At 45.4% G+C, this 13,712-nt stretch overlaps 1 protein-coding gene across 6 annotated transcripts; it reads right to left on the bottom strand.

The window, feature by feature from the left end:
* Nucleotides 1-570: 570 nt before the first annotated feature.
* Nucleotides 571-13,491, bottom strand: SIX4 (SIX homeobox 4). 6 transcript variants are annotated; one of them, XM_072838826.1, is made up of 5 exons: nt 13,378-13,491; nt 12,316-13,169; nt 8,903-9,591; nt 7,615-7,671; nt 571-4,972 (listed from the first exon to the last, which is right to left on the bottom strand). In XM_072838826.1, exons 1-5 carry the CDS (start codon nt 13,378-13,380, stop codon nt 4,179-4,181), a joined length of 2,397 nt encoding a protein of 798 aa, XP_072694927.1. In that variant the 5' UTR covers nt 13,381-13,491; the 3' UTR covers nt 571-4,178. The 6 variants fall into 6 exon arrangements, 5 of the variants coding, with proteins under 5 accessions (XP_072694927.1, XP_072694930.1, XP_072694926.1 ...); XM_072838829.1 differs by lacking the exon at nt 13,378-13,491 and having other exon boundaries at nt 9,359-9,591; nt 12,316-13,284; XM_072838825.1 differs by lacking the exon at nt 13,378-13,491 and having other exon boundaries at nt 12,316-13,284.
* Nucleotides 13,492-13,712: the final 221 nt, after the last annotated feature.

Below are 13,712 nucleotides of genomic sequence, written 5' to 3' on the forward strand. Positions count from 1 at the left end.
CAATCCCAGAGCTCTTAGATCATGACCTGAGCTGAAGGCGGATGCTTAACCAACCGAACCACCCAGGTGCCCCAGAGCTCATTTAATTTTAAAGGTAGGATAAAACTGTAGCAGGGCTGAGTCTTCAGTGGTAGAGTTGTGTCCGTAACTTTAAGTCAAATCACTGGTAGACCCAACTATGGTGTAACTAGACTTTGGTTAATGGGAATGCTTTAACATGGATTATATCGAGCTCATACGGGAAGGCTGTGAATGGAAAGGCCTTTGGATCATTGAATTTAATTCCAGTAAATCTTAGAGTAGGAGAGTCAGATTTTGAAACACCCAGATGAATAGGACACATTTCTTTCCTTTAAGGAGGATGAATTCTAATCATTTAGCTCTGAATATGCAGTACAATTAAGTGAATTGCATAATTTTGTACAAAGACCAAAACAGAGATTATTGTAAAATGACTCCTATTGTCCTTGTATCTGCCAGTGTATGAAATGTTTGTGTGGGTTTTTTTCTTTTTTCCCTACGCTTCTTCCCCCCCCCCCCAGGGATAAATAACTTTTTAAACACAATGTATGTATGTATAAATATAAAGTTTATTTAGCATAGTGTTTAGAAAAATAAGTTCACATCATTTCAGAAAACAAATAAAACACTTAATTGTCCAGGCATAAACCCCTATTACAGTACAACATACATACTTTAGATCTCTTTGGTTGGGTAATTAAGCACAGAAATGTTCTGGGACATGCTCTGTGTGCCATCACCTAACAGTGCAGTAGAGACTCTGTTACCCCACCCCATGATATACATTCTGTATAGATTTTTCTCTTTGTGTAAGGCACAGTAAAACCATATTGAGTATATAACCGGTCTCCTCTAAACATACAGTACATGCAACAAAAGAACACAAATTGAGAACCCTGAAAGCCAAAAGAGTCACATGCTACATAATTCTGATTAATAAAATGTACGGTGGTAATATTAAATTAACATGAAATGTATCAACTAGATACAAAATAACTGTTAGGCTCTATCATCTAAGTTCTAGGAAGACTTTGAAACATCTTTTGTAAAACGTAATTCTTTTTCCCACAAATTTCCTGAATTATTTATATTTTTATGATGAGATGACCTGTCAAAAACATTGTAAAAGAATGAAGAACTGGCTATGTACTAATGCACACTTGCCTAACATGTAGCAGGGCAGGCTGCAACACATGCCCAATAATCCAACTTTTGACATGCAAAATGCAAGGGCATATACAGGGAGATTTAAGGTCAGTGTGCAATTTAACTACAAATTTTTACCTATGGCTATAATGTCTACCTGCCTTTCATAACACGAGAAAGGCACTGAAACACGTGTACGATTCAGTCTTTTCATTACTATAAATATACATGAGCTATAAAACACTACGACACAGATGTTCTTGCTTGATTGAGGAACAAATGCACCTTCTCTTTAAATCATAAAACTGTTCTTTACTACATGTAACTAAGAGCTAGATGCCAAATGCTGGCATAGGGTGCATAGATAGCCTCACATCAAAAATCCCACAGCCAGCAGCAGGGGTTGGGGTTTGCAGGAAGAGTTTTTGCCCCTATTCTGATTCCTCTTTGGGGATCATTTGAGGGTCATTTGCAGCATCTTCAAGCATTGGTTTATGTAAGAGAAACTCTGCCACATGAGCTCCAAGGGTTCTGGGTCTGGCCCTTGGTATTGCAAAAAACATTTGCAATTCTGTGCAAGGAGATCATGGGGTTTATTTTATGTCATTCACATATGTATGGGCTATACACCAACTGGCCCTTATTTTACTGAAAGAAAAGAACAATAAGTTCTTTATAATGTGCATTGATTCTTACCTGGTATATTGTGTAGCTACCTGGAATAATTGTAGGGGTATAATTACATCATGTTGGGAGTATGAATAGGTTTCCTAGGGAAGTCTTGAAGTTTTGTGCTATCTTTTTTGTTAAGGGAAAAAAAAGAGGAAGGACTGTGAGTAAAAGAGAGGCTGATTATATTTTTGGAAGACATATGAAACTTATCCAGTTATATATATCATATATATAACTTTTTAAACCTTCCCATCTCCCTTATTAGATTGGTATTTTAAAATAATGAACTAACTCTTGGTATCTGCAGCCATCAAGTGAAGAAACATCATTTTCATGTAAACTACACTACAGAACCATATAATTAATCTCAGTAACATGATCAGCACACACCTAAAGAAAAAAAACAATCTGTGTAAGCAGTGATGGAGTGGAAGAGAACTCTAAAACACCTGACTGTAAAAAAAAAAAAAAAAAAAAAAAAGATGAAAAACTATAGTTTCAGCAGTTTGAGAACATTTACTAATTCCATAAAAAAGAAGGCATCTAAGTTCTTTAATGAAATGACAGGAAGAAGTCTTGATAGGGCTCTTCATCTATGTCTGCGAGTTCCGTTTGCAGTAACAAGAAAAGGTTAAGTCCTCTATGGACCTTAGTCAACATGCTCAGCTGATGGGCATGTTGGGATCAAGAGTACAAGAGTGCACTCTTTCTTCTGATCTTCAGGAGAGCAAGACTGGTAACATCTTTATGTTGGACGACTTTAAGTCATCTCTGAAGAGATCATTTTCTCACATTTCTTGCTTTGCAGACACCAGAGACTTTCTCACTACATAAATGTATTTGCATTATTCCATTTTGTGTTCAGTCCTGATAAAAACTATGACCACAGCTCACAACATTATCAAAGCATTATTTCTTCTTAAAGAAACCCCAAAAGTTACTTTTAAACCAGACATGATAATATAGTGCAAATAACAGTTGTATGTCATAATGTAACAACTGATTCAAAACATTTAGAACTGAGTTTCATCAGGACAGTTTTGCTCAAGAGAATTTACATATTCTTTCTTTAGTTTAAAATGGTTGTTTTCATCATCTACAGAATTCATTTTACATGGTAATCTATGATTGTTATTTTCATTGTAATGAAAAGCATCAATGATAATTAATTGTTCATCCATTTACATCATAAACATACATAATGATATAAGTGAAACTTAAGTTCTTCAGATTTAAAGCAATTTTGTGGTGAAAATAACCCTGTTAGATAGAAAAGAGCCATCAGTGCTTCTGTTGACATGTTTGTACCTTAGTAAGAATAATAAAAAGGCCACAAGGTAAGAAGGCACATAGAATTCTATAGAAAACATATTTAAATGAATCAGAGAGTTGCTAAATAAAGAACAAGGATGTGAAAAAAAGTACCAAAATTCCAATATTGGGAGTTAGATTGCCTGTTTCAGTGTTATTAATATTGACCATAATAGACTCCTGATAAAAATCATTACTTTTAAAATCCTACAAAAAGTAAAACTTCGTTGGAAATAACTATGTTCACTTCCTGTTCAAACAATAAAAATAAATTAAACAGTAAGAAAACATTTTTCTTTTCAGTTCATAGTGTCTGAAGTGTAAGAGAAACATATACAGCATAAATAAAATTCACTGTAATTCCTCAAATCCTTGCTTATAGGACTAATATATTTACACTCATACTGAAGTTTGTTTCAGAGTTTTTAGTGGAGTTGCAAACTTTCTCAGCCCCACTGGACTATTAGCAAGCACATTTGGAAATGTGTAGAGACAAACCAAGACTTTCACAAAAATGCCGAAAAAAAAGAAATGCATCTATTCAAAAATAAACCCTTATAGTAGTGCGGAGTACCATTTATGCTTCTTAACCTCATCAATGCCCATGGAGTAAGAGTAAACAAAAATAACCATATTGTTTCTAATGCCGATGCCAGGTGTATACAGTTTTAATTTAAAGAACTCTAGAGTTCCATTTGACCTTAGAATTATATTAAGTCAACCAAATGATACACTTTGTCTTGATAGATTTCATCTTGTTCCTTTGTCTCCATCTATTTAAAAGAGAACATATGTGAACCAAAAGGCTGCAGCAATGCAGTTCTACTCTTGTATATTTAACTGTGATCTTCATGCAGATCAATCCAGTCTCTTGAATGCATTTACTCACAAAACTAGTGTTTCCCTGTAAATGGGAAAATGCTTTATGTCCTCAGGGCTTCGTGAAAAGATCTGCCTGCTGATGCCAGGAAAAAGAGAGAGAGGGAAGGAGGAAGGGAGAGAGAGTGAGAGAGAGAGGGAAATAAAGTTTATAAGTCTTGCATATCTTCATCCAGTTGGACAGTCTGGAGCTTGGCAAGGTCTTTTTTGTCTGTTTCCAGGTCTTCACAGACAGTCTCGACCATGCCCTCTAGGACGTACTTGGATTTTGAGTCCAGCATCATTAAGTTGCTCGTGGTTTTGCCCTCAGAATTTGTTAAGAAATTCTCTTTTATATTAGCTACTGATTGCAGAACCAAACGATGTTCTCTGACAAAATCCTGGTGCACTGCCGGGGAAGGGTGACCCACCTGGTCTTCGGCCGTAGGAACAATTTCCCCAAGGGAGGTTTGGGTCATGGGGACGGACAAGAGATCTTGACCGGTAATAAGGGAACAGTTCTGAAGAGTTGCATAGTTAGTGCTGCTGACAGATGTCACAGTAGATTTGCTTGCCACAGGTGCAGACATTGGCTGGCTATCAGCAAGGTCAGGATTTAGCTCGGTGGGATTTAATAAGGTGGGGGGAGTCAGGGGAAAATTGTGAGTTGGGGATACGTTAACTAATGAGGCCAGTGGATGGAGGCCGCTCCCCGAGATATTTTCAGAAGACAGGTTTGCATTTATTTGTGCATTCTGATTGACAGGCATCAACTGAGAAAATACCAGGCTCCTCTCCAAGCCCTCCTGTTTAACAGATCCCATAGTCTGGCCTGAATTTGGAACAGTGTATACCACAGCACTGGGAGCAAGAGAACTCAAGAAAACCTTTCCTTGCTGGACTGTGGTGGACTCACTTGTAAATGTGCTCCCATCTGAAGTGCTTGCGTTTACTGAAAGATTACCTAAAAAAGATAAAGTAGAGATTATCATTGATGGAATTGAAAGGGAAAAAAAAGATATATATATTTTTTTACATGCATGATTTTTCTCAGGTTCGGTAGAATCACCTGGTGCACTTAAGAACTACAGATTCTGGGGTGCCTGGATGGTTTAGTGTTTGAATGTCTGCCTTTGGTTTAGGTCTGCCTTTGGCTCAGGTCTGCCTTTGGCTCAGGTCTTGATCCTGGGGTTTGGGGTGGGGAGCCTGCTTCTCCCTCTGCCTAGGTCTCTGTCTCTCTCATGAATAAATAAATAAAATCTTTAAAAAAGAAAAAACAAACTACAGATTGCCAGGCTCTACTCCTGAGAATCTCAGTAAGTCTTAGAACAGGTGTATTTTAAACTTCTAAGTCTGATGACACAGTGGAAGTGAGAACTTCTAAACTGCTGGTTTAGAAACCAAGTGTGAAAAAAACATTTTTTCCCCCAGGGTCTAATTTCAGTCAAATTTCTGGTTCATTATTATCAATTTGATTTCTCTCCATCAGTTGATAGTCGTAAGCTAGCTCTGCCAGTTAGAACTAGAAAACACAAATGCAAAATAAAATGCCTTTGTCTGGGGACAAGTTTGGTATCGGACACAAATGGCAATGTAGAAAATCCCGTAAAATGAGATGCCCTGGGGCTTGAAGTTAACCATATAAGCCTGTACAGACAAGTTTCAGACTTTCACTACACTAACCATAAAGTAATGTCAAGTTAACAAAACACTGAATAGTTTTTTCTTCTGCTGTGCCAGTTCTGAGCTTTTGGTGTTGGCAGTGATAGGAAAAATTAGGGATAATAATGAAATGTACTTCTATAATTACAGATTAACATAAATAACTAGAGCTAATGCTTCTCTCCAAAAGGTTTGTATTTTGAGGCTCTCACTATAATGGTCTGCAGAGACCAGAAATAGAAAAAGACATGTAAGTAGAATGCTGAGAAGATGTTCAAAATCAGGTAACTCAGACAATGGAAGACGAATTCCACCCTTCCCCTCACTCCTACCAGCAAATAAAACGCTTTTCTTTTTGAGTCTTTACGTAGGCACAGTGAAATGATGGCAACTATCTTGCCACTGAAAGAAAGGTGGTCCTGAGGGAATTTTGTGACAGAATTATTCATCTGATCTTGAATTAGATGTTCAGCAAACTATTATTTTGAGAAAACAGCTTAATTAATTAAAGGTAATTCACCTAAGATATTACACTCCTGAATTAGAATAATTGTGATTATATTACCACCTCTACTGAAAAACAAATGTCACAGGGCTGTTTATACCTCTTCCCAACACTTTTTAAGCATCTTAAATGCAAAGGAATGTCTTTAAATGGAAAGAAAGAAAGAAAGAAAAACACTGTATTTAAGCTTGACAGGAAAATTTAACCAGTACAAAAGTTTTCTTCATGAAAATACTGGTGTTAACAATACTTATATGTTATGTTTGGGCTCTTCCTTACTATAAATGTTTGTTCCAGGCCAAACAGATGAAAAGACTTTTATTTAATTTCAACTTAAGTATAGTTTAGAATTCTTGTTGGCTGATAAACTGTAGCAAAATCATCTGAAATATTTATTATGTGTATGTATTTGTGAAACTATTTGCCTGTGTATATGTGAACAAAATGATTAGTTATTTTTTTTTTTTGAGAGGAACCATAAATAATATGACAGGACATTTTCCCCAATGGCTATTGAATGTAAATAAAATAATATTTTTGAATGTGTAGAAATTATACATAAAGGAGGAAAAGCAGATGTGGTCTAAAACTTGATACTCAAATATAACTGCACCTGAATTATAAATTGGACAATTTCAAAATCAGTTTAAAAATCCAAATGAGGGCACCTGGGTGGCTCAGTGGTTAAGTGTCTGCCTTTGGTTCAGGTCATGATCCCAGGGTCCTGGGATCTGGTCCCGCATTAGGCTTCCTGCGAGGAGCCTGTTTCTTCCTCTGTCTATGTCTCTGCCTCTCTCTGTGTGTCTCTCATGAATAAATAATAAAATCTTTTTTTTTTTTTTTAAATATCCAAATGAAGGATGTCTTGGTGGCTCAGCAGTTGAGTGTCTACCTTCGGGCTCAGGGTGTGATTCTGGGTCCTGGGATCGAGTCCCACTTTGGGCTCCCTGCAGGAAGCCTGCTTCTCCCTCTGTCTGTGTCTCTGCCCCTCTCTCTCTCTGTGTCTCTCATGAATAAAAATAAATAAATAATAATAAAAAAAAGATTTTTAAAATCTTTAAAAAAAGATGTAGATATTCTGGGTTTCCATGTAAGTCCTAAGCATTGAAAGATAATCTACCTTGCCTACACATTTTAAAGCAAGGCTCAGTATTCATTTTTGACAAAGCCTGGATCCCCAAATGCTTTATTGAGAACTGTAGTCCATAATTACTATAAAGGAACATTGCTTCCAGGTCATACCTTTAATGTACCCAGTGTAAGGATTGACAGCTTTGTCATTTGATCTTAGCTGTTTTAACGGAAAATGCTATTCTTATTCATACTAAATGTCCCACTTTAAAAATTAGTTCTTAGTTTGTAATAATTTTCTATGGTAGCGTATTTCTAGATTACATGTGAAAAGTATTTCAGCTTTTCTTCTCCCCCAATGTACATACCATGCTTTTTGTTCAAATTTGTTGTCTTTAAAATGTTATCTACTGTTTGGAAATTTCCTAAAGAGAGAAAAGGGATTAGAGCCACATTAAATTATTATAAAATGAAGCGCTTTGACTTTCCTTGTGGTTTTTATATTTTTGCCTTATGTTGGATAGTGACTCAACCTAATCCTTTCCATAACTTCGAACAATGAAGAAACATGGTATGCTGTAGGAGTTTTGTGTTTTACTACGCTTTACCTGGTAACTGATCTTATGGAATGAAATGTACTCAACAACATTTTTTCCATTAATGCCTCAAGCTGAAGTAGATCATAGTTGTGGAAACAAAAAAAGTCATGCATAAATGGATAGTTTTTTGATAAGGCCATTTTACAGGAAGCTGATCTTTAAGGCAAACAGTTACTTATTTTGGTTTCATAGAAACCTGGAGTTTCAGACTTGCTTACAGGAAGGCAAGCATGCATTAACACCCCCTCACTCCTAAGTTTAAGGGGCTATGCAACCTCCACTGCTATTCTAACCATTCCTGTTTCTGTATCTAGAAAAATGACACAGAGCCATGACTTGCTTAAAGTCAGTGAAGAAGTGGCATATCAGCCTCAGGCTTCCCAAATTTCAGATCAGCGTTTTCTTTAGTATACGGCCCTTAATGAAGCCACAAACATATAAAATTAGACTAACAGTTGCCTTCCTAAATAAACCCATATATTAGGGGGGTGAGTATACTGCAGAGCAAAAGACATCCAGTCACATATTCCTCTGGTTTTCCTTTAGGACTGTTAGCTTTAATTATAGTAAGAACATGAATCAAACGCAATTGATCCAGTCTTTTTAGCTTGCTCTTCTAAAACACTTCTTGGTCAAACAGAAAATGCTTAGGTAAAGTGTATGTATTTGTACCAATTGCTTGGACTAATTTTGTGTTCTTAGCAATATTATTAATTTTTAATCTTAAAATGTCAAGCAATGGGTTATTCTGTAAGCACCAATTGACTTATCATATTTCTATAATTGTAGAACTGGCAAGATTTGCCATGAACTGTATTTTTCCATTCAGTTATTAAGAAAATAAAAGCCCATCTCCATGATGCCAGGGAACCAACCAAGCTGGATGTTACACGGGTGTTGTGAAGAAGGAGGAACAAATCAAGGCTATTCTGCAGCTGTGGCAGCCAATGAGGTACCTGAACAGTAACATCAATCTATAGCTCTCACCAAATGCATCATCTACAGCAGCTGGCTAAAACATTCACTGGTGCATTATAGTACCGAACGAGACTTTTACCTTGTGAAGCTGCTACCGAAACAGAAGGCAGCTGCAGTGGAGAGAATCCAATGCTCCCATTAAGGAACTGGCTGTTTGTCCCGGAATTGGGAATCTGGACAATGCCATACTGGTTAATTTGCACTGGTGTAGTAAAGGTCACCACAGAGCCTCCATCCTGGGAAGCCACCGTTTGAATGCCTTCTCTTTTTACCTCAGTGCTGGGTATCAGCCCTGGGAATGACACAGGGGCACTGGGGCTGTAGGAAGTGGTGGCTGCTGAGTTAGCTGAAGAACTCTGGAGGACTTTGAATTCCTTCACATCCTGGGAGGTAGACCCCAGTATGTCACTCATGGATATACCATTGCTCACAATGTTTGACGCCATTTTTGGTGGGTTCAATGACACTGCCTGTGTATTTCCCACATTTAATCCATTAAGGATGACTCCATTGGGTCCCTGAATGAAAGAATTACCATTAAGAAAGACAGGTGAAGTACTTGCAGGCACCAAGCTTCCGTTCAACAAAACTCCAGAAGAGCTTAATGAGATCTTAGCATTTCCAATTTGTTGCATGTATACTGGCTCCATGTGACTGGGAAGGCTGAGGTTGGTGACACTATCCGATGAACCGGAGAGTGGATGAGGAGACAAGTCCTCATGGCCCTTGCTGGATTCATCTTCAGTGCTGGGATTGCCATCTGACTCACTGCAGAGGGGGAAACCAAGACATTCGGAAGGTCAGAGGGGATGACATTCTGCATGATGCCATTTGTTTAGAACTCCAGTAAAGTCAGTATTTAAAGAAAGCAGAGCACGAAGTCTTTAGTCCTGTTTAAGCTATGAGATCTTTCAGCAGATTCTGACCACAGAGAGAATGTGGGAAGATAAACTCTCCTATCCCCATCATTTCACCGGTAATAAATTCAGGGAAAGTCCAGAGATCAGGAAGATGTAAATTCAGCTAATAGAGAATCGTACATACATTTTTTTATAGCCGTGAAGTGACTCGTTCCTGTTAGATACGCCGCTACCTATACCACAGAAAAAACTCACTAGATGAGGTGGCCAGTCTTTCCTGTTTAGGAACGCCTTCCCCTCCCCTCAAACCAATTCAGATTAGTGGGATCTTGGAGGTAAATGAAACTGCCGAAGGAGCAGGAGGTGCAAAGTGTTCAGTATTGTTTGCCAGTTAGTTAACAAGAGATCATTTTCTCACCTGCTCCCAAACTTCTACTCCACCAGACTGACAACTCTCTCATTCAACAAAGTGGCTGTCCTTGATGTAGGAAAGGCACTTGCAACCCAAGAACTGTTATGTGCAGTCGCCTTTGAATCCAAAAGAAGCCATAGGGGCCTATTTAACACACACCATCCAGTGCCCTGGTGAGGTGGGAGGGAAAGGGTGTGGGTCACTCAGCAGTCTTGTAACCATCAGACCCCTTCCCCAGCAGCCTCAGTCCTTCTGCTGCTCCAGACAGGGCTGTGTTCCTCAGCTCCCCGACTTAGGGGGGTGGGGGGGGAGACCAAATCCGGGGAGGGGTAGTGGTGGGATTTCCCATCTGGTCTGAGGCTGGGCGGGGGAGAAAGGGGCAGTGAGCCGGCAGTTTGGAAGCGTGGTGCGACTTGGCCCCGTAGAAGATCCACATCCCTTGCAGTGCCCGGCGGTCGGTTCGCTTTCATGCGGAGGGGAGGGGATTACTCGGGCTTTGGGCTGCGGGGCCAGGAGCGCAGAAAGCGCTTTGATTTACGAGCTGAGGCTGAGCCGCCGTCGCCGTCTGCGAGGGTGACTCACCGGGGGTGCGGGTGGGAGGTAGATCCGGAGAGGGGCCTAAACCAGGCAACTGGGCCGGGGGCGGGGGTGTAGAGTTGGGGGTGGGGTGGGGACGCGAAGCCGGGAGAGTGTGGCTGGGGAGCCGGGGAACGCGCCCGGCCCAGCCGGGGAGCGGAGGCTGCAGGGCAGCTGGCCTGCGCGCCACGCCCGCTCCCCACCCCCTGCCTCTGGCCCCGAGGATTCCGACGGAGCTCCGGGCGGCTGGGTCCGCGGCCGCAGGCCGGCGGGGGCTCCCACCGGGCCTCCTCTGGGTCTCCCCGCAAGTCTGCGGCAGGATGCACGCAGGTCGCAGTGCGCGTTTTGTTTTGGTTACCGCGAGGCCCGGCTCGGACACACAGCGCCTCCCTCCCCGGCCTGGGCGAGCGCCGGAGCCGTCGGGCCCCGGTAGGGGCGCAGGGGCCGGCGCGGCAAGGGCGGGCCACGGCGGCTTGTGGAATGCGCCGGGCGATCACCTTCGCTCGGCCCAGGCGGGCTCCCCGGCTCCCAGATTCCTTCCCTGAGCAGAACCTTCGAGTTGCCTTGGGTTCTTTCGGTCCTATGCCCGCGCGGCTGGAGACACCGTCTCTTTAGGCGACCTTCTCAGTTCGCTCAACAATACACAAAAACACCCTCCAGGTGTCTGACTCCACAGGACGCACAAAAGCGGCGGAAAACCCGGTATTTTCCACCAGTTGGGGTCCAAAGCTCTGCCAGTCCAAAAGTTCAAACCCGCCAGGGTGGGCACTCTAGGGGGTGCGGAGCTGATCGCGCCCCCGCCCGCAATCGCGGTCCGGGGGGGGCCAGGCAGGGGTCGGGGGCTGGGGAAGCAAGCCCTCCAGCCCCACTGCCCCGGCGGCGCTGAAATCCGATCCGAAGGAGTTCAGAATCAGGTTTCAAAACACGGCAGAGCCCCGCCGCACCAACACCCCACGTTGCCGCGGCCGCGAAGGGAACCTCGGCGGGCAGGGGTAATGATTAACTCTGTCACATAAAACCTCGACGTCCCCAGCCCCCCCTTCCGAGCCGCTGGCCCCCCCCCCAGCCCTCCCGTCCCTCCAGAGCGACCGCGGCGACCGCAGCGCAGGCAGGGGTGGGGGTGCGGGTGCGGGTGCGGGGGTGCGGCGCGGGGAGGCGGGGGAGCGCGTGCCCGCGCTCGGCGCTGTGACCCGCGGGAGGTGCAGACCCCGGCCCGCGCCCGCGACCTCCGGGGGCCTGGCGCGGCGCGGCGAGGCGAGCTGCCTCTCGGGCGCCTGCACGCGCCCCTGCGCCGCGCCAGAGCCCGGGAGAGGGTGGCAACTTCAAAGCCAGCGGGATGGGGGTGGGAAACCGGGCGGCAGTGGCCAGCCGAGGTGGGGGCGGGGACTGAGACCCGGGCGGGCGACGAGAAACTTCTGGGGGGGAGGAGGGGCAGGGAGGGTGAAGAGGGAGGTTCCCCCCGCCTCTCGCCACCGCCGCCCCCCATCCCCCGGCCGCCGAGAGGTGGGGGGCGGGGAGAGGTGGGCAGCCGGACCGGGCTGGTGGGGAAGGTAAGCGCCATGTTTGCGAGCACTTGGGAGGAAAAGAAAGCTGGGAAGGGGGTGGGGGAGAGGAAGGGGGAGGAGGCGGAAAGTTGGCGCTCACCTTTTGGACTGGGTCTCCGAGGGGTTCCGATCGCGCTGCCGGCGGTTCTTGAACCAGTTGCTGACCTGGGTGAGGGAGAGGCCGGTGATCTTGGCCAGGTGCCGCTTCTCGGCGGGCGAAGGGTAGCGATTCTGCTTGTAGAGCTCCTTGAGCGCGTTGCGCGACTTCTCCTTGAAACAATACACCGTCTCCTCGCCGTCCCAGATGGTGCGGGGCAGGGGGAATTTCCTGCGCAGCCGGTACTTGTCCACGGCGCCCAGGGGCCGGCCGCGGGCTCGCTCGGCCTCGGTGTAGCGCGCCTTGTACCAGAGCTGCTGCAGCAGCGGGTGGTTGGCCGACTCGAAGCTGTGGCTCTCGAGGATGCTGTAGAGCTCGGGGTAGATGCCCTGGTGGAAGGCCACCAGCGCCCGCGCCTTCAGCAGGCTCTCGTTGCCACGTAGCAGGTCGCTCTGGGGCAGGGACCACAGGAACCGGGCCAGGCGGTCCAGGTTGCCCCCCTGCTGCAGCGCCTCGCACACGCAGGCGACATGGTCGGGCGAGAAGGCCAGCGGGGTCTGCGCGGCGGCGGCGGCGGCGGCGGCGGCGGCGGCGGCGGCGGCGGCGGCCGCGGCGTGGTGGTGCCTGCCCAGAAGTTCCGAGTGGAGTTGTACCTGATTCGCCGCCGCCGCTGCCCCTTCCTCCGCGCTCACCCTGGCGGCGGCGGCCGCGGCGTCCCCCGGCTCCAGGGGGAAAGGGGCTGGAGCCGGGGGGCTCAGCCCCGCCGCCGCGCCCCCCGCCACTTCTTGGGGCGCCTCCTGCCCTTCCGAGGCGCTTTCCATCCCATTCTCCTGCTTGATGTCCGCCGCACTTGCGATCTGCCCGGTGGGGGAGGAAGAGGACATTTTTTGTTGTTTATTTTCCTCCCTCCCTCACTCCCTCGCACTCTTTTCCTCTTTCTTTCCCCCTCTCTTACTCCTCCTTCTTCGTCTCCCTCCCTCCTCCCCCCCTCCGGAAAGCCCACTCCCTCCCTCCCGGTTTCGGCTGGATCTGGCCGATCAGGTTTCCCCCCGGCCACGCAGTCACCATTAAGATAGCCGCTAGAGCAAAGTAGTGTAAAAGGATAGCAGCTTTCTGCCGTTCCCCCAACGTGACTCCTCGGGTTGCTGCATACTATATGGCACTGGCGGCCGGGCCGGCCCGGCCGCGCCACCTCATTGGCTATTTCACATTCAGAGGGAGGTGGAGACAGGGTTTCTATCCCTGTCGATCACCCGCCTCCCTCTCCACCCCTCGCCTTTCCCTCTCCCCCTGACCCCCAGGCACCTATACCTGGAGGGAAACACCGACATTCTTTTTAGGCCAGGCTCCTGGGCGGGAAATTACCTACTGTGGCCTGAAAACTGGACAACAGCCTCTTT

The sequence above is a fragment of the Canis lupus genome, chromosome 9 (assembly GCF_048164855.1).
Source record: "Canis lupus baileyi chromosome 9, mCanLup2.hap1, whole genome shotgun sequence".
NCBI lineage: Eukaryota > Metazoa > Chordata > Mammalia > Carnivora > Canidae > Canis > Canis lupus.